General features: G+C 41.4%; 1 protein-coding gene across 4 annotated transcripts in view; it reads right to left on the reverse strand.

The window, feature by feature from the left end:
* The window catches only part of HERC1 (HECT and RLD domain containing E3 ubiquitin protein ligase family member 1), a 196,323-nt gene that overhangs the window by 7,968 nt on the left and 163,436 nt on the right, over window positions 1-24,919 (reverse strand). For all 4 annotated transcript variants that reach the window (XM_004374646.2, XM_023729707.1, XM_023729706.1 and 1 more), the window contains exons 57-72: window positions 24,158-24,357; window positions 23,627-23,732; window positions 21,952-22,098; window positions 21,482-21,583; window positions 20,114-20,287; window positions 18,458-18,751; window positions 17,195-17,260; window positions 16,921-17,046; window positions 15,904-16,042; window positions 14,556-14,737; window positions 13,745-13,900; window positions 12,277-12,399; window positions 11,429-11,531; window positions 9,631-9,800; window positions 2,959-3,097; window positions 895-1,064 (exon numbers count right to left, since the gene is read on the reverse strand). In XM_004374646.2, the coding sequence (XP_004374703.1) occupies window positions 895-1,064; window positions 2,959-3,097; window positions 9,631-9,800; window positions 11,429-11,531; window positions 12,277-12,399; window positions 13,745-13,900; window positions 14,556-14,737; window positions 15,904-16,042; window positions 16,921-17,046; window positions 17,195-17,260; window positions 18,458-18,751; window positions 20,114-20,287; window positions 21,482-21,583; window positions 21,952-22,098; window positions 23,627-23,732; window positions 24,158-24,357 (2,397 nt within the window). The remainder of the gene's footprint in view (window positions 1-894; window positions 1,065-2,958; window positions 3,098-9,630; window positions 9,801-11,428; window positions 11,532-12,276; window positions 12,400-13,744; window positions 13,901-14,555; window positions 14,738-15,903; window positions 16,043-16,920; window positions 17,047-17,194; window positions 17,261-18,457; window positions 18,752-20,113; window positions 20,288-21,481; window positions 21,584-21,951; window positions 22,099-23,626; window positions 23,733-24,157; window positions 24,358-24,919) is intronic.

Consider the following 24,919-nt stretch of genomic DNA (forward strand, 5'->3'; position numbering starts at 1 on the left):
TAAAAATAACTTGGAAAAATATAGAAAATGACACACACACACACATAAAATCACTCATAATCCTACTACACAGAGATGGCTCTATTAATAACACTTTGATCTATTTCCTTCCCGTTTTCTTCTCTGTGTATATACGTGCATTTTTTAGACTGTTGACGTCATATTGTTTATGCAATTTTCAGCTGCTTTTACCACAACTTTACATCATCAACATTTCTCCAACTAATTATAAAGTTGACTAACACTCTGTTTAGGGCTGCCTGGTATCCTGTGCCTAGCTGCTAACCGTTTCTAACAGGGATTTGTCAAATCTCTCACATGCCCCATGATTGGTTTCCCAAAGAATTTTGGTGAACGGTTTTACAACTGATACACATTCTGGCAGGTATGCCTACACATTAAACAAATAAAAATAATCATCTTGCTTTCTTCCTAAATTACCAGACTGTTCCATAAAGACAGTCAAATCAGCCAAATTAATCCCCTCCCCCCCCACAGGACCTGGGATGCTCATTTATAACAAGACTCCTAAAATTGTCTCCGATTCATTTATATAGTAACAGCCTGGACTGTGGGGGGCTAACAGGTGAGTGGGCTGGAGTTTTAGAATCATGTATTAGGCCTTGTAGAACATACATGCTTAGTTATTCATATGTCCTCGAACTGTGGACAGACCAAGACAGAGAAAGTGCATGAAGACCACTTTGTGTCCAGAAGTACAATCACCAATATCTGGACTGTCCTAACCCAGCAATAAAATGGGAACAGAACTGCTGCCTTTTCTACTCCTCCTGGGTACTGAGGGCAAGGGAGGTATCGACCACGGGACAATGTTCCGAGGCTGAGAGGAAGCCCTGTGACTGGCCAGCCGTCCTGGGCACTGTTGGTTGTTACCTGGTTGTTGGGGCTGAGGTTCAGTAGCCTCCAGGACGAATACATGAGGTCAGAGAAGTGGTAGAGCAGCCGGAGCCTGGCCCTCACGGTGTGAATGCTCACCTCCCTCAGTGCCCCATACTGGGGGGGCACTGCGTCGGGCAGGCCCAGCTGCAAAGGCACAGATACACCTGGCCCAGAAAGCAAACGAATGTTTGTCAAGGAAAATGCATTGTGATCATTTATGGTATTTTGAGATACTTCAAACACAGAGACAGACTGAGAGAACTGCAGAGTGAACACCCATTCCCACCATCTAGATGCAATGATGAACATTTTGCTGTATTTGCTTTTTCATATATCTATTCCTCTATCACATCAATTCATCTTATTATTATTTGATGTATTTGTATTGGTTTTTTAAAACATCTTCTTTATCATTATGGAGACCTGGTCTTTTCCCTTTTTAGTTTTCCATTTCAATATGGGATCTGAACAGTTCCTCCACCCCCTCCCCCTCCACCCTCAAAAATAAGGGCCAAATTCTTCGTTTTTGAGAACGGCAGTCACACAAGGTGTGAAGCAGGTAGACAAGACAATGGAAATGGACACTCAGCAGAGTCACGTCAACACTCACTAGGGATGACAGAAAGTGGCCATGACAGACAGACAGACGTGTACATGACTCTTTAAGGCTTTTTATCACCAGAATAAGAGCTCTACAGAAGGGAAGACTACAAGAACCACACACATGGCTACCTTCTTATAAAAATACACAAAGGAGTAAAAACAAGATACTTGAGTTTCCTGTAAATAACGATTTGTATAGCTTCATTCCTAGCGGTAACTATTAATAAAAGCTAACACTTACTGAGCACTTTATGTGTGCCTGGAGCTATTCTAAGAGCTTTACACACATTGGTTAATTTACTCCTACAACTCTTTGTCAGAATACGTGCTTTTACTATCCTCATTTTATAGAAAAGGAAACTAAGTCTCAAGGTCACAAACGGAGGGGCCAGGATTCAACCTGGGCAGTGTGACTCCGAGTTGAACCACCAGGCTGTCCAGCCTCTGTTATGTGGTGGAAGCTGAAGTACTTGTAAACTGTCAGTGAGTAGGCAGTGCTGCTCATTCCAGATTCTATAAACTAGAAATCATCTCAAGCTTGTTTGCAGTCTAATTAGCAGTCCACCTCACCTTAGGGTATCTAAGGAAAAAAATCTCTATGGGAGGAGGGTCTTCTCCAAGGACCTGTGGCTAAAAAGTAGAGAAGTTGAGAGGCTAGCAAAAAAGGAAGAGGATCCTGAGCTGTTAGGCACAAGTGGCTTCAGGAACACTCCAGTGACTCAGACACCAGAGGATGGTAGAGAAAAGGGCTTGAGGACCTGGATGAGAAACAGCACAGATACAAAGAAATGCCTGCAAAGAATAAATGCCACACACAGGGCAATGACTACATTTGTGGGAATGGAAAATGGAGCCCATCAGGGAGGGAACACAGCTGGTGTTATGTACACAGATATGCATTATAGTTTTCTTTTTATCTTTTTGTAGATCTATAAGGATTTTACAATTAAAACAACCAACCAAAACCTAGACACGGCCCAACGATCCTGCTACACTCTAGAGTAAGGTGGCAGCAATTTTATTTGCTGTATCAGCACGTAGGGCGCGTCGTGTTTTCATGTGGTTAGCTGGGGTGTGGAATCTGATAAATGGTTTCAGAGCTTTTAATCTTTACTGCTAACAGTGGACTTCAGAAAGCTAGGGCTCATCGCTTATTTTATATGTAAAAACACTCAGTTCCTGCTCTGAAACGATCAATGTTTGCTTGCTAAAGTGGTACGTTTTCTTCCTGGGCAGGGGCGGGCAGAGGGGGCTGCTTCCTAATGAAGTCAGCAGGAGAACTGCCCGCCGTGAACGTGTTTACTGTGCTGCTTGCACAGACAATGTTTTGGTTGTGCGGGGGAAGGCGTGATGGTTCCAGAACGATGCCTGGCTACAGTTTGGGGCTGGTAAGCCGACGGTGCAGCTCGGTACTGCTGAAACCAGGCTGCAGGAGCGCAGGCTGGCGGCCCGTACCTGGTGCTCTTGGTGGGACAGGCGGTGCTGTCCAGGCGGCACTGTGGCAGCGGCCAGCTGAGATCTGACGGATGTTTTTCCCTTGCAGAACTGTCACCAGGGTTGGTTCTCGGACGTGGTTGGTGTGGCCTAGGCCGAGCTGGGAATCAATTACAAACAAACACACAGATTCAATTAGAAAAGAGGAAGAGAAGAAGCCAAGATGATGAAATCTGTCTTAGATGGTAGCAGATATAAATAAGTTAATAATACTTGTATCAAAGCAACATCATCAAAATAGTCAAATAAATTCTGATTTTCTCTAACGGAACAGTCTCTACAGCTCAGACTGCCTGTCTCCTAAAAACGAAGTTGCAACAAGGCCAAATCTAGCAGATGAGCCTTAATGACTGAATACATCCTTGGATTCCAGTTCTTGAGAAGGAATACATTTACAAAGTTAAAAAAATAACAGAATGATCTGTAGAGCTTTTACTTAAAACATGTTGATTTCTTGATTTTTTTTTTTATAGGTAGTTTTTTTTTTTTTGGTACCTTAGATGAAGGTTTACAGAACAAATAGTTTCTCTTTAAACAGTGAGTACAATACTGCCCTATGACAATGGTTAACAACCCCACAGCATGTCAACACTGTCCCTTCTCGACCTTGGGTTCCCTATCACCAGCTTTCCTGTCCCCTCCTCCTGCCTTCCAGTCCTTGTCCCTGGACTGCTGTGCCTCATTAGTCCCATTTTGCTTTATGGGGCTGTCCAATCCTCAGCTGAATGGTGAAGCTCGGGAGTGACTTCACCACTGAGCTAAACGGGTGTCCGGGGGCCATACTCTCGGGGTTTCTCCAGTCTGTCAGGCCAGTAAGTCTGGTCTTTTTTTGTGTGTTAGAATTTTGTTCTACATTCTTCTCCAGCTCTGTCCAGGACCCTCTGTTGTGATCCCAGTCAGTGGTGGTAGCCCTGGGCACCATCTAGCTGTACTGGACTCAGTCTGGTGGAGGCCGTGGTAGCTGTGGTCCATTAGTCCTTTGGACCAATCTTTTCCTTGTATCCTGTTCTCTTCATTCTCCCTTGCTCCCGAAGGGGTGAGATCAGTGGAGTATCTTAGATGGCCGCTCACAGGCTTTTAAAGACCCCAGATGCTATTGCCAAGGCAGAATGTAGGACACTGTCTTTATAAGCTGTGTTATGCCAACTGAGCTAGATGATCCCCGAGACAATGGTCCCCACAGCCCTCCGCCCAGCAATTCAGTCCCTCAGGGAGTTTGGATGTGTCTATGGAGCTTCCATGACCTTTCCTTGTACAAGTTGTGCTGGCTTCCCTAGTATTGTGTACTGTCTCACCCTTCACCAAAGTTACCACTTACTTACCGTCCATTTAGTTTCCTCCCCCCACCCCTCCCATCCCTCGTAATCAACAAAGATTGTTTCTTTTTGTGTGTAAACTTTTACATGAGTTTTTACAGTAGAGGTCTCATACAATATTTGTCCTTTTGTGATTGACTTATTTCACTCAACATAATGTCCTCCAGTTTGATTCACGTTATGAGATGCTTCACAGATTCATCATTGTTTTTTATAGCTGCATAATACTCCACTGTGTGTATGTACCATAGGTCGTTTATCCATTCATCTGTTGATGGACATCTAGGTTGTTTCCATCTTTTTGCTATTGTGAACAGTGCTGCGATGAATACAGGTGTGCATATGTCTGTTCGAGTGACGACTCTTTTTTCTCTAGGATATAGTCCTAGGAGTGGAATTGCTGGATCAAATGGGATGTCTATTTCTAGCTTTCTGAGGAAGCGCCATATCATTTTCCAAAATGGTTGTATCATTTTGCATTTCCACCAGCAGTACATAAGAGTTCCGATCTCCCCGCAGCCTCTCCAACATTTGTTATTTCCAGTGTTTTTGATTCGTGCCAGTAATCCCGGGGTGAGATGATATCTCACTGTGGTTTTAATTTGCATTTCTCTAATGGCTAGTGATTGCGAGCATTTCCTCATGTGTCTGCTGGCCGCTTGAATGTCTTCTTTGGTGAAGTGTCTGTTCATTTCCTTTAGCCATTTTTTAATTGGATTATTAGTCTTTTTGTTGTAGAGGTGTTGGATTTTCTAGTAGATTTGAGAGATTAGACCTTTGTCTGACTTGTAATGCCCATTTTTTAATTGGATTATTAGTCTTTTTGTTGTAGAGGTGTTGGATTTCCTTGTAGATTTTAGAGATTAGACCTTTGTCTGACTTATAATGTCCAAAAATTTTTTCCCAGTCTGTAGGTTCTCTTTATACTCTTTTGGTGAAGTCTTTTGATGAGCGTTTTAAGTGTATAATTTTTAGAAGATCCCAGTAATCTAGCTTATCTTCTGGGGTTTGTGTGTTGTTGGTTATGGTTTGTATCCTGTTAATGCTGCGTATTAGGGCCTCTAGCGTTGATCCTGTTTCTTCTTCTATGAACATTGTAGTTTTTGGCTTTATATTTAGGTCTTTGATCCATTTTGAATCAGTTTTTGTATATGGTGTAAGGTATGCGTCCTGTTTCATTTTTTTGCAGATGGACATCCAGTTTTGCCAGCACCATTTGTTAAAAAGACTGTCTTTTCCCCATTTGATGGACTTGGGCCCTTGTCGAAGATCAGGTGACTACAGGTGGATGGATTTACATCTGGGTTCTCAATTCTGTTCCATTGGTCAATGTATCTTTCGTTGTACCAGTACCAAGCTGTTTTGACTACCGTAGCTATATAGTAGGTTCTGAGGTCAGGTAGTGAGAGTCCTCCTACTTTATTCTTCTTCTTCAATAGAGCTTTACTTATCCGGGGCTTCTTCCCTTTTCATATAAAGTTAATGATTAGTTTTTCCATCTCTTTAAAGAATGTTGGTATTTGGATTGGGATTGCATTGTATTTGTAAACTGCTTTGGGTAGAACTGTCATTTTCACTATGTTTAGTCTACCTATCCATGAGCATGGTATGTTTTTCCATTTATGTAGATCCCTCTGGGTTTCTTGCAGTAGTGTTTTGTAGTTTTCTTTGTATAGGTCTTTTACATCCCTGGTTAGATTTATTCCTAAGTATTTTATTTTTTTAGGGGCTATTATAAATGGTATTGTTTTCCTGATTTCCTTTTCATTGTTCTCTTTATTGGTGTATAGGAATCCAACTGATTTTTATATGTTTATCTTGTATCTTGCTACTCTGCTGAATCTTTCTATTAGTTCAGTAGTTTTCTCATGGAGTCTTTAGGGTTTTCTATGTATAGTATCATACCATCTACAAACAGGGACAGTTTAACTTCTTCATTACCAATTTGGATGCCTTTTATTTCTTTTTCTTGCCTTATTGCTCTAGCTAGGACTTCCAGCACAATGTTAAATAGGAGTGGAGATAAAGGGCATCCTTGTCTTGTTCCTCTTCTCAAGGGGAATGTTCTCCGCCTCTTTCCATTAAGGATGATGTTGGCTGTTGGTTTTGCATAGATGCTCTTTATTATGTTGAGAAATTTCCCTTCTATACCTACTTTATTGAGAGTTTTTATCAGGAATGGGAGTTGGACTTTGTCGAATGCCTTTTCTGTGTCACTGAGATGATCATGTGATTCTTTTCTTTCCTTTTATTTATGTGATGGATTACGTTGATAGATTTTCTAATGTTGAACCATCCTTGCATACCTGGTATGAATCCTACCTGGTTGTGGTGTATTATTTTTTTGATATGATGCTGAATTCTACTGGCTAGAATTTTGTTGAGAATTTTTGCATCTATATTCATGAGAGATACTGGTCTGTAATTTTCTTTTTTTGTGGTGTCTTTGCCTGGTTTTGGTATCAGGGTTATGCTGGCTTCATAAAATGAATTCAGAAGTATCCCTTCCTTTTCTATGTTCTGAAATAGTTTGAGTAGTACTGGTATAAGCTCTTCTCTGAATGTTTGGTAGAATTCTCCAGTGAAGCCACTTGGGCCAGGGCGATTTCTTGATTTTTAACATGGATTAATATGGATTACCATAACATGTGACGATCAAGAAATATATCTATAAACATACACGAAGTGGAGTCTTATTCCTTGATCTCTGTTCTTAGGGCCCGACCAGGATACCCAGTGTTTTAGCAGCCAAGCGCCTCAACACTGTTAGGGAGGAGCATGTCAAGACCCTGCCAGGGAACTCCTAAATGTGTCTTCAACATCAACTCTCCTCATTAAGGCAACGTGCGACCAGAGATGAGCAGCTACCCCATCTGTTGGTGTAGTGATGAGGAGACCAAGGAGTCAAACTGAGGTTACCGTACATAATACTAGACCTTCCACTTGAGGGCCCTGGTTCTGGAACAGCCAGGCTCTGAGAGGATTTATGGAGGAAGTGTGGGGGTGCTCTGTACGTGGGGCTAGAAACCACTGTGGGAGCAGTCATCTCAGGTATCTCCCACCAAGCCCTCTCCCTCCTCCATGTATAGAGGAGGCTGAACACGTCAACCTCGTGAGTCTTTTTCTCAACATCTAAGAGGCTCACTTTACTCCTCTTGGTAATGGGGGTGATGGACTTCCTTCATAAACACAAAAATACTTTGTAAAATGCCAAGTTATAAAATATACAGTATCGTTTCATCCTTTCCAACTTCCAGATCAACTGATGCTCCCGGGACCCAACCTTGTGTGCAAACACCCTTATAGCAGGGCTCTACCCAGAGTGGCTTGTTTCAGGCCCTACAGTTCTCCCCCAGGGAAGCAATTCTCCATCATACTTAGTTAACACAGCTTTGGTCTCCTTCTTCCTTGTTTTGGACTCTGTGGTCAACACACATTTACAAATTCTCCTAACTTCACACTGTCATCATGGCATCACCAGAGACCTAATACTGCACGTCCAGTGGTCACTTTTGTGACGTCATCTTGATTGACCTCTCTGAAGCACTCACAGTGTCATTTTTACTTCTTTTTTAATTGTGGTGAAAATAGACACAACAAAATATTCACTAATTTAAAAATTTCTACATATATAATTCAGTGACATCGATTACATTCATGTTGTGCAACCATTCTCGCTGTGCTTTCCCAAATTATTCCACCACCATTCATATAAACTCACCGCCCCTAAGCAAAACCTCTCCCACCCCTGCTAACCACTAATAATCTTTGGTTTCTATATATTTGCTTATTTCATATAAATGAGATCATACAGTATCTGTCCTTTGCAACTGACTTATTTTGCTCAGTATAATGTTTTCAAGGTTCACCCATGTTGTGGCATGCATCAGGACTTCACTTCTCTTTGTGGCCGAGTACTATTTCATTGTATGTATATACTACATTTTGTTTATTTATTTGTCTGTTGATGGACATTTCCATTGTTTCCACTTTTTGGCTATTGTGAAAACCGCTGCAATGAACACTGGTGTACAGGTTTCTGTCTGCATTCTTGTTTTCACTTCTTTTGGGTACGTACCTAGGACTGGGATTGCTGGGTCATATGTTAGTTCTATGCTCAACTTTTTGAGGAACCGCCAAACTGTTTTCCACCAAATGGCTGTACCATTTTACATTCCTGCAGCAACGGATGAGGGTTCCAGTTTCTCTACAACCTCACCAACACCTGCTGTTTTCCGTTTGTTTTTTTTTTTTTTTAATCACTGCCATTCTAACTGGGGTGAGGTGGTATATCACTGAGGCTTTGATTTGCATCTCCCTAATGGCTAATGAGGGAACCCTGGTGGCACAGTGGTTAAGCGCTTGGCTGCTAACCAAAAGGTTGGTGGTTTGAACCCGCCAGTGGCTCCACAGGAGAAAGATGTGGCAGTCTGCTTCTGTAAAGACTACAGCCTTGGAAACCCCATGGGGCAGTTCTACTCTGTCCTACAGGGTTGCTATGAGTTGGAATCGACTCGACAGAGTTTTTGGTTTGGGAATGGCTAATGACATGTTGAGCATCTATTCATGTGCTTGCAGGCCATTTCATTCCTTACTTCTTAAAACGCTTTCTTTTCTTCACGTTTACCTTCCTCTCTGGCCTCTGATGACCACCTTTTACAGGTTAGAGTGTCCCTAGACCTCAGTCCTGGAACCTCTTCTCTAGCCATATCCTCTTCTCTTGGTGATCTCATCTGGTCCACAGCTTTAAATACCATGTATTTGTTGAAGACTCCCACATAGATCTCTCTCCCCCACTAACCTTGCTTCTGACCCAGAGGCTCATAAAACCATCCTCTTGACATCTCCACCTGCGTTTCCAAATGGCACCTCAAATAAAATCTGCCTAAATCAAAACTCCTGATTTTTAAACCACCCTTCTCAATCAATCAATCAATCAAACAAACCCAACCCAGTTACTCTCCCAGTCCCCCACGCATCACTGTAAATTGCACTATCAATCACCCAGTTGCTCAAGTCAGAGACCTAATAATTATTCTTGCTCACTGAAGCAGAAAAATAATGCTGTAATAATAATAATGATGACAATGACAACAGTAGCAAATACTTATATAGTGCTGCTTACTATGTGTCAGGCATTTACTGACATAGTAGATGCACACACTCAGTTAACCCTCTCGATCACCCTCCTGTAGTGCTGCCCCTGGGGCATTGTGGTAGATACTATGAATTCCCCAGCCTATCCCTTTCCCAAATAAGCAATGTTGCAGCTTTCTGCAATATGAGAGAGCAGCAAGTACATGGGATCCATGTTTACCTGCCCCTCTGAGTTGCTCCCCCAGGCATATACATCTCCAGTTGATGCCAAAGCAAGTGTGTGCTCGGCGCCAACTGCCACATCTTCGATGACCACTCCAGCCAGGACAGGGATCTGCTGTGGTCGATTGTGATTGCGAGCGCGCCCTTCCGGTAGGCCTATCAAGCGATCTGATGAAACAGCAAGAGGAAATGTTAGGGATGGCACGCCACGGTCCTTTCATGGTTTCTGATGAGACATTCAACTTTTTATGGCAGAATGGCAACAACATATATAACTCGTTGGGGCAAAAGTTGCTATAATTCTGGTAAGGTATCATGGATTTTGAGTGACTAAAAAGTTAGAAACTTGTTTTGCAAAACGTTATGGCCTCTTTATTCATAAAAACAAAATTAAATCTACAATCAGTAGCTTATTTCAAATCAACAGGCTCCTCCAATTACCTCCTATTTGGAAAGACTGGCACATAGTTCACCAAGACTCTCGTGTTTCTTGCATCCTAAAAAAAGACACCCTTCAACTTACCTCACCCTCAAACTACCTCCTCAGAGATGCTGCACTGTGCTGGCTCGCTCACTCACTCACTCACTCTCTCTCTCACCACCTCTTCCAAAGCCATCTCTCCCCCATCCTCTTCCTGTACTCCTCTGCCCTCAACTCATTTCACCAGAGTTCTACCTTCTTCTACACTCTCCCTGGGCTTCTCAGATCTACTAATATGGTTTTAAGTTCTACCATTAAGCAGTCAATGCCCTAAACCTCCATCTCTACAGCCAATCTCTCTGGAATTCCAGATCCAAATTCCTAATAGCCTGCTGGATATCGCCATACACACACCTAGAGCAGGTACCCTCAATTCAACATGACTAAAACTAAAGTCCTTATCTCTTCCCCTCAAACCAGCTCCCTGTCCTCAGTCAGTGGCATCAATGTTCTCCCAAGACTGGGAACTTTAGTCATGGTTTACTTTTTCCTTCTCCTCACGTCAGCCTCACACATCCATCAGTCACTACCATTTGCTAACAAGTGCCACTTAAGAGGGAGAATACACTACCAAGGAGCCCCCCTGTGGATGACTAGGTTATGAACCGATTCAAGATTTGAACCCTGAATGTCTATAAACTCTTCCAATTCCTACGACCTGAGCCCCCAATTCCTGAAAGGGCTGGGGAATGAGGCTGGACACAGAGGTGCCCCAGTGGTGCCCACAGATACAGCAGGAGGCAGGACACAGAGGTGACCCAGTAGTGCTCACAGATACAGCAGGAGGCAGGACACAGAGGTGCCCCAGTGTGCCCACAGATACAGCAGGAGGCAGGACACAGAGGTGCCCCAGTGTGCCCACAGATACAGCAGGAGGCAGGACAGAGACGTGCCCCAGTGGTGCCCACAGATACAGCAGGAGGCAGGACACAGATGGTCCAGTGGTGCCCACAGATGTAACAGGAGGCAGGTCACAGAGGTGCCCCAGTGTGCCCACAGATACAGCAGGAGGCAGGATCTGTGGCAGCGGCAGCAGGAAAAAGGAGGGGAGAGACCTCGGAAGGGACTCTTCTGGCAAGAGTGAAGTTTCTGGCATGAGGGGCCATGAATGGGGAGGAGGGAATTTTTCCTTATAACAAAGTCCATGAAGGAGGAGAAGAAAAGTAGCTAGTGAATGAGGGTCACAGTGGCCACTCACCATTCAGCACAAAATATGATGACTCAATTTAGAGCACTTTCTATAAAACTGGAAGTCAAATGTTTCTATCATACATGTACCTACAAAACAAGCAATGTAAGTTGGAAAATGCCTTACCTTGACCGAAGGTATATACACGACCATCCTTGGTCAATGCAACAGAAAACTGAGTTCCACAGGCAACCTTTTTTATTCCAATTCCACAAAGGACATCAACTTTCTGTAAAATAAAAGCGTATGGCACACACTTAGAAAAAGAAGGACAAAACAAACTCTTGAATTTGCCTACCTAAGCTAAACTGGCATGTATTAACTCAAAGACTACTTTCTAATAAAAATACTAATAGTCACCTACCTGTTTCCCCCTAAATCCATACTCCTCAATGTTTTCTCCTACTGCTCTGCAAACTATCCAAATTTGGGGGAGAGGCATGCGGACATTGGGTACTTTGACTAAACTTCCCAGAATGTGTGTGAAGTTAACGCATTCCTCCAGGCACCAGAGACCACAGAGAATCCCCAGGCCTTTTAAAGAACGCTCATTTCTTTATACTTTTTTTTTTTTAAAGGAGAAGCATACCTGTGTAATTCAGTGTAATAAGAAGCTGAAATGGCAGCTGAAAGCAGAGGTTTACACAGGGCTGCTCAGGGCTCCCCGCAGAAGACACTCTGGAGATGTTCCTAACTGTTACTTCTCCACGTGGGAGGCAGCCCAGGGCCAGCCTGCCCACAGAGAAAGAGGCTTATCCAATCTGTGTTTTTATATCCAGTTTGGCTGTTATTGGCTTATTTAAAATCAAGATCTAGCACGTCGATTTTAAGAATGAGCAATTCAAGAAGCAACAAAAGCTTGTAAACTTCATTATGAATTAGCAGAAAGGTTTAAGGTAAACTACTTCCAAGAAGAGGCAGCGACATAGATGAAAATGATTTCTGTTGTCTGGGAACATAAAGAGAACACTGACCTGAGGGGAAGACTTTGCAGTGGAATTTCCTAAGCCCAGTTTGCCATAGTCCCCATCTCCAAAAGCCCACACCATGGAGCCATCTGCTGACACCGCCAAAGTGTGGTTCAATCCACAGGCCACCTGCAGAAGTAACAGGATTTTCAGTACGGCAAATCACCAGACCTGAAAACACATTCCCCTGTTTCTGGGACTGTTTTTCTTCACTTCAGTGAAAAACCTGGCTGTATTTCCAAAGATTTCTATTGGCTTCAGGGCCATCTACACATTGTTAGGCAAAATGTGTCAAGAAGAAATAATCCCTAACTTCTACAAATGAAAAAATAATTGCTTTCTTCAAAGTAAAATCTTTCAAATACCTGTGGTTAACTCAGAATTAGAGGGCACAAAAGATAGGGAAAAAACATATACAATTCAAAAATACACACTCATACCAGCAAAGTCTAAGGAATGGTACAGAAACAGGCAAATACATATCCTTGTTAAGAGAAACTCTCAGTGTGTGCAGGACAAGGAAAAGTACTGCTACCAACGATGGTGCAATTCAGCCGCCCCACTCAAGACTACCAGACAGGAGCCACAAAACCTGTATTGTTTAAAGGTTTTATATCAAGATGAGGAGCCCTGGTGGCACAATGGTTAAGTGCTCAGCTGCTAACCAAAATCTTGGCAGTTCTAATCCACCAGCCACCCCACTGGAGAATGATGTGGCAAGTCTGCTTCTGTGAAGATTTACAACCTTGCAAACCTTATGGGACAGTTCTACTGTGTCCTATAGGGTCACTATGAGTTGGAATTGACTCGATGGTAATGAGTTTGCCTTTTTTTTTTTTAAATATCAAGATGTATTGGTACTTCATGGATAGAGTTTTAAAAATATTCACATTCTGGATTAAGGCTTTTTCTTGTTTGCTTGTTTATATGACGGCTGACTTAAAATACAAATTTTCATATTGGGAAAAAATCTTAAAAATTATATCAGTTAGGTAACACAAAATGTATATGAAGTTAAGCACAACTGGTGATCCTAGATGGTTAAGAGCTCAACTGCTAACCAAACGGCTGGCAGTTAGAATCCATCAGCCGCTCCTTGGAAACTCTATGGGGCAGTTCTTCCCTGTCCTATAGGGTCGCTATGAGTTGGAATCGACTCGACAGCAAGGTGTTTTTTTTTTTAATTAAATATATCAAGATGTATTGGCACTTCATGGAGGGACTTTTTAAAGTATTCACATGCTGAATTAATGTTTTTTCTTTTTTGTTTATATGAGAGTTGACTTAAAAATATAAATTTTCATACTGGGAAAAAATCTTGCCAATTTTATCAGTTAGGTTAGGTCACATAAAATGTATACGAAGTTAAGGACAACTGGTGATCCTAGTCTTTCTGGAAGGAGAGTGTCTAAGCGCACACAGAAGACGTAAGAAACGAAGATCTGATGGAGCATATTATCGACTTATTCCATGCCTGTCCAATCTGATAGCCCTCCAACGCAGTCACCCTCTCTGGAAGCTTTTTGTTAGACGTGTTTCCAAGACCCAGACGACCGTAGTCACCATTCCCAAAGGTGAACAGTTTGCCATCTGAAGTTACCACTGCTGAGTGCTTGAAGCCACAAGACATCTACAGACAGAACAAGGGAAAAATTTTTTTTTAAGAAGGGGGATACTAAGAAAGAAAGAAATCAGTCATTTTTGGTTGTTAATATACAAACAAACTTAAAATAAACTTCACTGATCACAACTCAGTATGCCCAAGTGGTCCTCTCTTAGGAAGTCCAAGCTAAATGCACACCTTGGAAGAACTGTTGCTGTGTATAGATGACTTAACTAAATGTTATAATGGATGGTGAAATTCTTTATAAATGCTAAGGTGCTGTGCAATTTTACAATATTATTTTAGATCACTAATTTTCCAGAAAATGCCCATGAGCTCAACCTTTGAAAATAATAATGATGGATTGAAAACAAAGTCTTCCATTTATCCATGTATCAAGAACTGCGTGGCAGGAGCTAAACCCCATAGTGTTTTTTCACAGGGGCCTGCAGCACCCCAGCGTGGGCCAACCAGCTGCCTCAGGAAAAAGAAGTCCATTCTAACACCATTAAAACTTCTGACCAGCTCAAGAAGGAACCCGAACAAACAAAAACAGTGGATCTTTTTAGAATGGCTGTGTAATATATTTTAACTATTATTTCCCGTTTCCTAAATTTAAGAACTCTCTGCAACAACTAGAGTATTTATATTCAAAGGCAAACGTATCCATGTCCTGCCTGACCTGCACCACTTCTTCTCCTTGTAAGGCCTCGATCTGCCTGGGTCGCCGCTGCCTGTCACTGTTTCCGTGGCCAAGTTTGCCATAGTCACCGTCTCCCCAGCTAAAGACCTCCCCGCTTTCAGTCAGGGCCATTGAGTGCCCATCAGAACCACAGGAAGTCACAAGCTGGGTCACCACAAAGCCTGGAACAGAGCAGAAACCCAACAGGAGTTACAGGATGTTCACTTAGAGCTGCTAACAAAATACTCTCAGAATCAAAAGACACAAAAATGGTTCTACAAAAATAACATAAAATAAAGTCTTTACTTTTAAGTCAAATTTGTAATCACATCCTAGCAAATTAGAAGAAGTTACATAAAATGATGACAAGGAAGAGGAGGAGGATGACAGCAGCAGTTACAGTCATCAAGGAATATGTTCTGTTGTTGTTATTAGGTGCCACCGAAGCTGGTTCTGACTCATAGCGACCCCATGTACAACAGAACGAAACACTGCCTGGTCCTGCGCCATCCTCACAATCCTTGTTATGCTTGCGCCCACCGCTGCAGCCACTATGTTCTAGGCACTCCTATAAATGCTTTACATGGATTATCTCATTGTCTGTTTTTTCACAGAACCCACGAGGCAGATACTGCTGTCATCCTCACTTTTACAAGCATGGAAACTGAGTCACTAAAAGATCTAGTAGCTTGTGCAAGGTCCTAGACGTAGTGGGACCAGACAGGAACCCAGCCCGTGCAGCTGTCCTCACTGCTGTGCTCTTCACGCCTAGATCTCAACGAAGAGAATTTGTTCTGAATTCGTTGTCACTTGTATCCCTTAACTTTAAAAACCCTCTTTGCTCCGTCTGCAGACTTCCAGAGTCAACAGGAGTCCAATCAAGGAACAACCTGAGGCTCCTGCAGTGGTCTCTCCAAGGGTCTTCTTTCTCTAAGGCACAGACAACTCTGAGATGCCCTTCAAAGTGTTTAGCACATTTGCATATTTCCATACAGCTATTTTTAGTTTTAATGAAACGTGCATGATTGCTACTGCTATTAATAGTTGTCTAATTAGTATTACAATTTAAAGAATTTGTTTACAATCTTCAGTGAGTCTCAAAAATAGTTATGTATATTCCTGAATTCTAGCACTGCATGATAAATACCTTTCAGAAGAACAGCTAAAAATACAGAAGTTAAGGCTTTACACGTGCCTAAACTACATCGTACCTAAGGAAAATTCAAATGTAAGTGAAAAGCCTATATGACTTCATCTAGCAAAGGTCTGAGATCAGTTCCAACATAAGCAAACATCCCTACGGTTGGGCCATAGTTTCCGACCAGCTTTTTACTGAGGACAATTTTACCTTGTAAGGCTGAGACAACTGTCAGCACATGAAGATCATCTGAATTTCCTTGTCCTAATCTGCCATAACTTCCTTCCCCACAAGCCAACACTGTACCATTGGCCTGGATGACAAAGGTACAATTCTGACCACATATGACCTAGTATAAAAACACACAATTAAATATGACGTATTATCCTTTATTACATGACTTTAACTCCCAAGCATTTAAAATGATTCCAGATAAACCTAAGATTACCTTTATCACTTCTTTTATCCCTTCACTAAAGGAGAAAGGTTGATACACCTACGGGGTTCCTAAGAGGCCTTGATTATTATAAAACTGCTTACTTAACCAACAGATCTGTAGGCTCACCTCATTGTTTAAGCTACTTAGAACCATACTAAATGCAGGGGTTTCAGTCAATTGTGCAGAGTTTAAATGGTAACACGAACAACAAAAAAGAATAAAGAAAGAGGAAAGGTGTTGGGGAAATATTAAAGACTGGGCTAGAAGTCAGTAAGCAGCAGAACCTGGAGAGGACATCTTCAAGAAGAATAGTGTGTTCTGGTACTTACTGAGGCTAAGAAGAAAGAGAAAGGAGTGGCCTCAGGCGGGGTTTGGAAATACAGCACCAAGATTAATGTAAGTGTGCATGTGTGGGGGAGGGGGCCTGGTGTCAATGAGATTTGGCTGAAGATCACAGGAAGTTTATAGCTCCAAGGAGAGAAGCGCTAAAGGAGTGGCTTAACTTCCATGAACATGTATTGGGCAGGCCTAACACACCAGGATGTTAACTCACACACCAGGAAGCAAGATCAATGCAGAAACTTGTTAATGAAACTTCTTAAGTCCTGTAAAAACCTTATAAAACTTGTACTTGGAAGCTATACATGACTTTTTTTTTTTTTTTTTTTTAGTGATTCCTCACAACAGACTATGAAATGGACAAGCTTTACCCCATAGTAAGTTACTGACTATGAGGGAATTTGAATTTTCAGTTCCCAAGTTTCTCCTCCCTTTCTTTACCCATTTACCTGCTGAGCCTGTGAGAATGAGGGAGCTACTGCAGGTACCATGACGTTTCTTCCAGCTTCTGCCAGTTGTCCGTGCCTGCCAGCACCCCACAGGTAGACATCACATTTACCTCCCAGATGCCAGTCCTAGAAAACCACAATCATCTCTCCATTAGATTCATCCACTCATTCAAAGAAGCATGCACCAAGTCCCGGTGTGTGCCAGCACAAACACACGGACATTTAGAAGCAATTTACTGACAGCCACCATATCATGATCTTCATCTTCACTGACCTCAGGTCTAGAAGTTGCCCAAGACATAATTTGTTCGTCCATGCCATTAATCCATTTACTGTTATCCTGCAAGAGGACACACGTCAGGGTCAATGCTGCAGTCAGGATTTATCTGTTCTTAACTGACAACTAAGTCTTCTTCCCAGAAAAGAACATGGTATTATAAGAAATTAAAAGCAGTTTTACAATCACGACAAACTTGATTTTATGCATTGTTAGTATTTCCCTTTATTAAAAAGACTTTCACTATTACTAACACTATTGCATCGGTGATTCAAATCAAATCATGATTTCTAAGCATCCACAGGTGCAAGGTCACATGTAGGGAGCCACTGGCCCCATGAACTTGCTGTATAGCCATGGGCAGCTCACTTCAACTTTATGGACCTCAGTTTCCTCATCAACAAAATGACAGAGTTGGACCAAATGGGCTCATTAACATATTAAAATATTTTATATTTAGATAACTTTCCTCAATTCATATCTTTTTGTTTTATATTGTATTTATAGTTACATATTCAAATGTATATATTTACATATTGAAATGTATATATACATACAGAAAACCCTGGTAACATAGTGGTAAGAGCTACAGCTGCTAACCAAAAGGTCAGCAGTTCGAATCCACCAGGTGTTCCTTGGAAACCCTACGAGGCAGTTCTACTCTGTCCTATAAGGTCGCTATAAGTTGGAATCAACTCCACGGCAACGGGTTTGGTTTTGGGTTTTTATATACATAAATATGTGCCAAGTAAAGGCGTTGTTAGATCAAGTGCTGGCAAGCATTCTGTCTACATTACTGTTTCTACGGCCAGATACTCTCAAAATCAATCAGGAAGAATGACAACTGGAATGCTCTTCCATATATGTTCTTGTCTGATGCTGATTAAAGACATGACTGAAGTGTCAAATAATTTAGAATCTAGACATGGCATAAACCTCACAAAGTGACCAGCAGAAGATGTGAAAATACACAGCGTAAAGCACTGACCAGGCACCTAGGGACACAAAGAAAGGGAAAAACAGCGGGCTACGCTACTAAGAACCAGCAGGTTTACGAAAGATCCACGGTTCTCAGGTAATCAACCCATCACCACAGAGGCCTACTATCAGATTGAAAGTGATTATCTGAAAGTAAAGATGCTTTCTAGTTTGTCTAAAGGTATGTTTCTAATGATTCAACGTAGCAAATACTTATAGGAGGTCTGCTATATGCAGAATGCCCATGTCAATGCAAACAACAGCAGCTCATATTACGTTTACCATGAGGAATACAAGTTCATCTTCTGGAACAGGCTCTAGATCAGGAACGGTAAAAGATTCTGGAAACTGTGCTCCATTGGTCAGGGCTTCAGCAGCTTTTATGGTGGTTGAGAAACATTCTAACCAGGCCCACTCGTTGGGATTCCAGGAAGCAGGGTCAGGGAGGCAGTTCTGGTGGTGTGGTGGCACGGGAGGGTTACATAAGAGCTGATCCAGATGAAGTCCCACAGCAAGGGAAGCCAGACACTGCATATAGGGGCTGTGAACAAGCTGGTCGCCACAAACCACGTGAGGCTGAGAGAAAATGCAGGGACATAACGTTAAAGAGCCTGTGCCAAATATTCTAAATCAACCTACTGCATTCTGAAAGTCCACGACAGTAGTTTTTAAGTTCAGTTTCTAAAAACACTTTATTTTGAAATAATTCTCGATTTACAGAGTTGTGGAGATAGTACAGAGAATTCCTGTATACCTTCCACCCAGCTTTCTCTAATGCTGACATGTTACACAACCATGGTAAATTTATCAGAACTAAGAACTTAACATCAGTACAATAACTTTAACTAAACTACAGGCTTTATTCGGACTTCTCCAGTTTTCCCACTAATGTCACCTCTTTCTAGGACCCAATCAGGATATCACATGGCATTTAGTGTATTTTCATTATAGTTTTTTTTCCATTAACAAAAAAGAAAGAGACAAACAGCAACTAAACCACATTTTCAGATTTCCTCCTTTACCAAAAGGAAAATTCTTCCTTCTTTCATGGCGCTCCCTAGTGGTGGGAAAGCAACTCTGAGAGTCCGAGCGATTCAGAAAAGAAAACCTGGGCAAATGGGTCTGTGAAATTAACTGCTAATTATATAAATGTGGTTTGGCAAAAACCCAAACCAAAGGACAAAAAGCAAAGAGCTCTGCTTAGGGACAGCACACTGTGAATACTGAGGGCTGGAGGGCAGACTACTTTAGGGTCACTGCCTGGGTAAGAGGTACTCAAATGAGGTCCAAATTCCGTAATTCCTCATTCCAGATCAGCTGCTAACCTAAAGGTTGGCGGGGTTCAAACCCACCCAGTGGTGCCACAGAAGAAAGACCTGGCAATCTACTTCTGTAAAGAAAACTCTATGCAGCAGTTCTATTCTGTAACACACAGGGCTGCCAGGAGTCAGAACTGACTTGATGGCAACGGTTGATGACGACCGACCAGTTCACCCTTAGCTCTTCTATTAAACTCTCCACAAGGATTTACCTGGAGAGTGGAGAGGATATTCACTCTGCTATGAACGTTCACCCCCACTCTCAACCTTGAAATGGCAAAGCCACAGAAAAACAGATATATGGGTCAGAAAAAGGAAGATGATACTTTGAGGCACAAGTATTTTAAGAAGTCTTAGAGTGAACAAGTGATCTCAAAAAGAACAATATAAACACTACACAAAGTCGGGGTTTCTTATTTTACTCTCATTAATATAAAGAATAGGCTTAGAGTTACCGAACAACTGTTTTAAGTATGACTTATCTTCCTTTGAGTCTGCCCAAACAGCCCCACTATTATTCCTCAAACATTATGCTTTTAAGGGATAAATTCAAAGCTATGATTCAGATTCCAAAGGACCAGGCACCTGTGGATCTCTAGGTGTGAGTATAATGAGTTACCTTCTCATAGGCATACTGCTCCTGAAGCATCATTGGTAGCCGCTCCAGAAATGCTCGCATGCAGGGAGCCATGTTTAATCCCAGAATACCCTGCTGTTTCAGTGCTGTCCTGCAGGTTGCTAAGACATGATTGGCAGCAGCCCATTCTGCCGTACAATTCACCACCAAAACATCCTGGTTGAAAATAAGTCATGCCACATGATATATTTGTTAAAATAAAGATATATATAGTTCCTGTCACCACCATATCTGAGAAACTCCTTCCAGCAATTGCATTAAACACTTCTGCTTTTCTGACATCCTATGTTATATTTTTTACGAGCCCTGGTGGCACGGTGGTTAAGAGTTCGGCTGCTAACCAAAAGGTCGGCAGTTCGAATCCACCAGCTGCTTCTTGGAAACCCTGTGATGCAGTTCTACTCTGTCCTCTAGGGTCGCTATGAGTTGGAATTGACTTAACAGCAACAGGTTTGGTTCAGTTTTGGTTTCATGCTATAATTTTAATGCCTATGGAACTTCAAAACATCTTAAATTTTGTCTAAGTAAAAATGAAAGAATAAGAAATAGCCATGAAATTTGTGAACTACCTGGGCTAGTCGATTCTTTTTAAAGAGACAATGTCAATTATTCACTATCTCATAAGGCTTGCAGGACAAGGTATCTCGCATATTTCAAAAAACTGAGACGACCACAGGGATACTAGAGCAAGAGCACCCTGCCTGCTGGGGACTCATCCGCAAACGAGGCCGCACTGCTCGACCTCCCGCTCCGTGGTTTACTCTATGCAGGCCACGACTGGCTAAGACCTTACGCTACTGTTTACCCCCAGGAGGCCTACTCCTGCAGGTTTACAGCTCTATTTTAATTTCATTTCACCGCATAAAATGTAAACCAAAGCAGCACACTGGCTCTAACCTTTCAGGGTACAAAAAACAATCCTGCAGGGGATAATGCGGAAACATGGAATCACTTCACAGCAGGGGACTAGTATTTTTTACCAGAATATTAAATTTGAAATTCAAAATATATCTTTTATACTTGAGTTAGATATCTTTGAAATGGTCCTTCTTTTCAAGAAAAAATTTCTAAAGAGACAGTTTAGTGCTATCTCAAAAAATCATGGCAAAAAGTCAAAATCCACTTTGTAACTTCCAATGGAGATGAAATCACTCAATAATTAAGCATTTTCACAAAAGTCTTGGGTATAGTAGAAAAAGTAGTAGATTCTAAATCATGAGACCTGTATTTTAGGCGAGTAATAATCTCTCTGGATATGTTTTCTCCCCTGGAAAGTGAGGTGCTTAGACTATGATTTCCAAGGTTTCTTACAGGCTTATACCCTATGATTTGACACAACTGCAATATTACCTTTGATCTATTTGAGCAAGCAGCCACCCCAACTTCAGGAATCCACACTGTGGTCTGAATAGCTCCAGAGCCTATCACAACAGTTTGTAGGACAGAGCCGTCCTAAAATGAGACGTATTTGTCAGTACTCGTCACTTAGCCTTAGTCATTACTTACATTTTAAATTTATACTTAAAAAAAACAAAAACAAAAAACCACCACATTCTAACATCAACACTTCTGCTAAATTAAGCAATGTCCAATTGTATGCCTACTATTCCATTTCCTAGGGCCGAGATGACTTTAAAAATATTTATCATCAATAAGAAAACTTACAAAGGGCAGAGGATTCTGAAAGGAGCTTCTTCAGTATTCAAGACACTACATAAAATATTCCTGGGATTGGTTGGGTTAATTTTTATCATATATATTTAAGTTAATGTAAAAAAAATTAAAAATCCTTAGCATAAAAATAAAATCTATGCTCTTACCCTTAAAGACCAAATGTTCATGAGCCCACCGAGCCCACCAGACACCAGGGCCAGCCCATCAGAACTGAAGGCAACGGTCCGCACAGGGGTGATGTGTCCACGCAGCTGGTAAACACACTTGGCTCCTGCTGATTTCCTGTATCCATCCTGCAATTCATTTTCATTTTTAAACATATATTGAAATTAAAGTAAAATTTATAAAATAGGCTCAACATTTACAATTCATTCTCGGGAACTTTGTATTTCATCCTTTTACATTTTGAAATTCTTTTCTATTTCACTCTCCAAGAATCTCATTCTTGGGAATTTTGCATTTCATTGATGGTAACGCTGGGGGGAAAAGGAAAACTTCTCTCAGAAGGGTTAGCTTGACTGAATAAATAATAAAATATCAATCTGACTCTCCTTTGCTGAAGTTTTCTCTTTTTTGATACACTCTTTAAGCTAGTGTCCTACATTCAAACTGGCAGAAATGACTACATTTCTAAGTTCCAATTACCCCTCAGAAACAGGTAAATTCTGACTTTCACTTTTTAACCAGTGTTTTCATTTATAAATTTTAGCTGTGTGTAATTTTTGTTCTTAGCTCCTAATATTTGTGAATTGTATATGCTGACTCTACAAATGGGTTTCTCGTTTTGTTGGCTGAACGTTCTGTTTGTCACATGGTATCTAAGCTACGTGCTTGCAGGTTTTAGAAGCGGGATAAGTAAGGCCTGTCCAGAGGGCTACTTTCACTCACAGGTAAGAAGCAAACCAGCTTTACCTCAGTCTCATGCACCTCCACTTCAGTGATGCAGTCCTCTCATTACCATGCTGCCTACCCCTCCCTCCTCCCTTTGCCCTGCTCTCAGTCTCCCTCTTCCGTCTAGTTCTGACAGAGCATAACCCCAGACATACTCATTTACCCAAAGATGACTTAGAGTGTTTTTCTTCCAGGGGTATATGTATCATGGACAAAAGGGACAGCAACACAGATTGCAAACTGGTAGCTCAGAGATGTGATTTGATTTGCCACCCAGTGTTTTAAAGAATTTTAAGTCAGTTACCAATGTTTAAATATTGGGAGATTTTACTTAAAACACTGGATTTCTGGCTTTTATAAACAATCAGACAATCTGGTAACAACAGACTCTCATATCTGGCGGGTGACAACGAACTCCATGGCAGCCATGCCCTTTGTAGGAAGCATGCATGCTTCTGTTTTTCTTGGCCCTCCCCAAACCTTCCAACTCCTGGCTTCATGCATTTACCTGCCTAGATGGCCCTATCAGCACCTGAATTTGCAACCCCTGTTTAAGACAAATGAATCATTCATCATAGGTGAAATTTCTGGTATCAGTAAGAGACACTTTGGACAAGGAATGCTCCCACAGTGTTCCTATTTCACTGTACCAAAGGTGGAACTTAGGGGTCTACTGTAGTGTTGATTATATCCATTACCACCATAATAATCATCAATCAATATTTATTGCATATCTCACGTTAACAAGCAATTATAGTGTCTCTGGCTTATAAAAAAAATCAGGCTCATTCAGAGAGCTCACAAGTATGACAAAGATTCACACTTCCCTAATGGATCTTGCAGGACACAGTAGTGATTATCTCAGTAATCAAGGGACCATGACATATGCTTACATGGTTTTAGGTCTTTCAAAAACACCAGAATATTTACCTGGCAGCTTGACTCCTGGTCCCACCATCCTTCTGAACTAGTCACAGTGGTTTGTGTGATATCTTGTGGAATACGCCAAACACACACTAAGCCACTCTGACAGCCACTTAGGAAAAAAAGAAGAAAAAAAAAAAAATATATATATATATCACACAAAGCCAAAACATGTCAATACACTGAAGCAAACAAAAATATTTTCAAACAGCAAACAAGTAAGACCTGATAGTCCTACAAAATTATTTTTAAAATTTATTTGTCGTAGATATGCTACACTCTTTTACAAGAAATGCAGCTGGGGCCACTATTCTAACAACATCCCTCCTGGATAAGGAGGTTACATATCAAGTTGCACACCAGAAAGTTGCTCTTTCTTTCTCTGAGGTGGTCTTAAGGTATTACACATTTTAAGAATAGTAAATGGCAATAAATTGTTTAAGACCTCCTAGAAGTCACATTTAATCCAAGTAACAATTTATTCTAATATAAAAATTAAGACACAAACACACACATACACACACACTGACAACATACACAGCCATCAGTAACTGCAGCTTGGATCCTTGCCCTGGTAGGCCGCACCAAGCGATGCCGTTTACGACAGATGGATGGCCGAGTGAATGCAGACAGTGCCAGCAGCCTGAAACGGGTCCCCAGAGTTTCACATTTTCTTCTTTGGCACATGTCATAAGAATATGACCTGTTGGGTCCCACTTCATACTAACAAGAGTATCCTTAAAATGGTAGGGGGAGAAAAAAATCAGAATAATGCTTTTTTCACAGTGCCTTTAACAATACGTTAAATTTGATCATTTATGACCTACACTTCCATCACTCAATTATTTTGAAATCAACATTTTCTGCAAATCACAGATACTGCCATATCACTCCTCATCATCGACCAGTTCACCCCTTTAATACAGCCTGCATTCTACGCTGCATTACATACATCCGCCGCAGTCAAAGCTGAATAAATGCTAGTGGAATGAATGAATTATGAAATTCTGATTCAGATAGGATATGTTTATCTTTCGCTGGCATTTGTCTATTTTATGAAGTGGTATTTTTATTGACTGGTAATCATTACAAAATAAAAAGAAGAAACTGAAAACCAAACAAACGAAAGCACCCTGACACTAGAGTAGGAGACAGTTAGGAGGCTCCAGGACATGTCGGGCGTGTATACAGTTGTCATCACTGCGCTCCTGTCTGTTTTGTATACAGTTGTCATCACTGCACTCCTGTTTTGTTTACAGTTGTCATCACTGAGCTCCTGTCTGTTTTGTATACAGTTGT

Source organism: Trichechus manatus, unplaced genomic scaffold, assembly GCF_000243295.1.
Source record: "Trichechus manatus latirostris isolate Lorelei unplaced genomic scaffold, TriManLat1.0 scaffold00030, whole genome shotgun sequence".
Classification (NCBI taxonomy): Eukaryota; Metazoa; Chordata; class Mammalia; order Sirenia; family Trichechidae; genus Trichechus; species Trichechus manatus.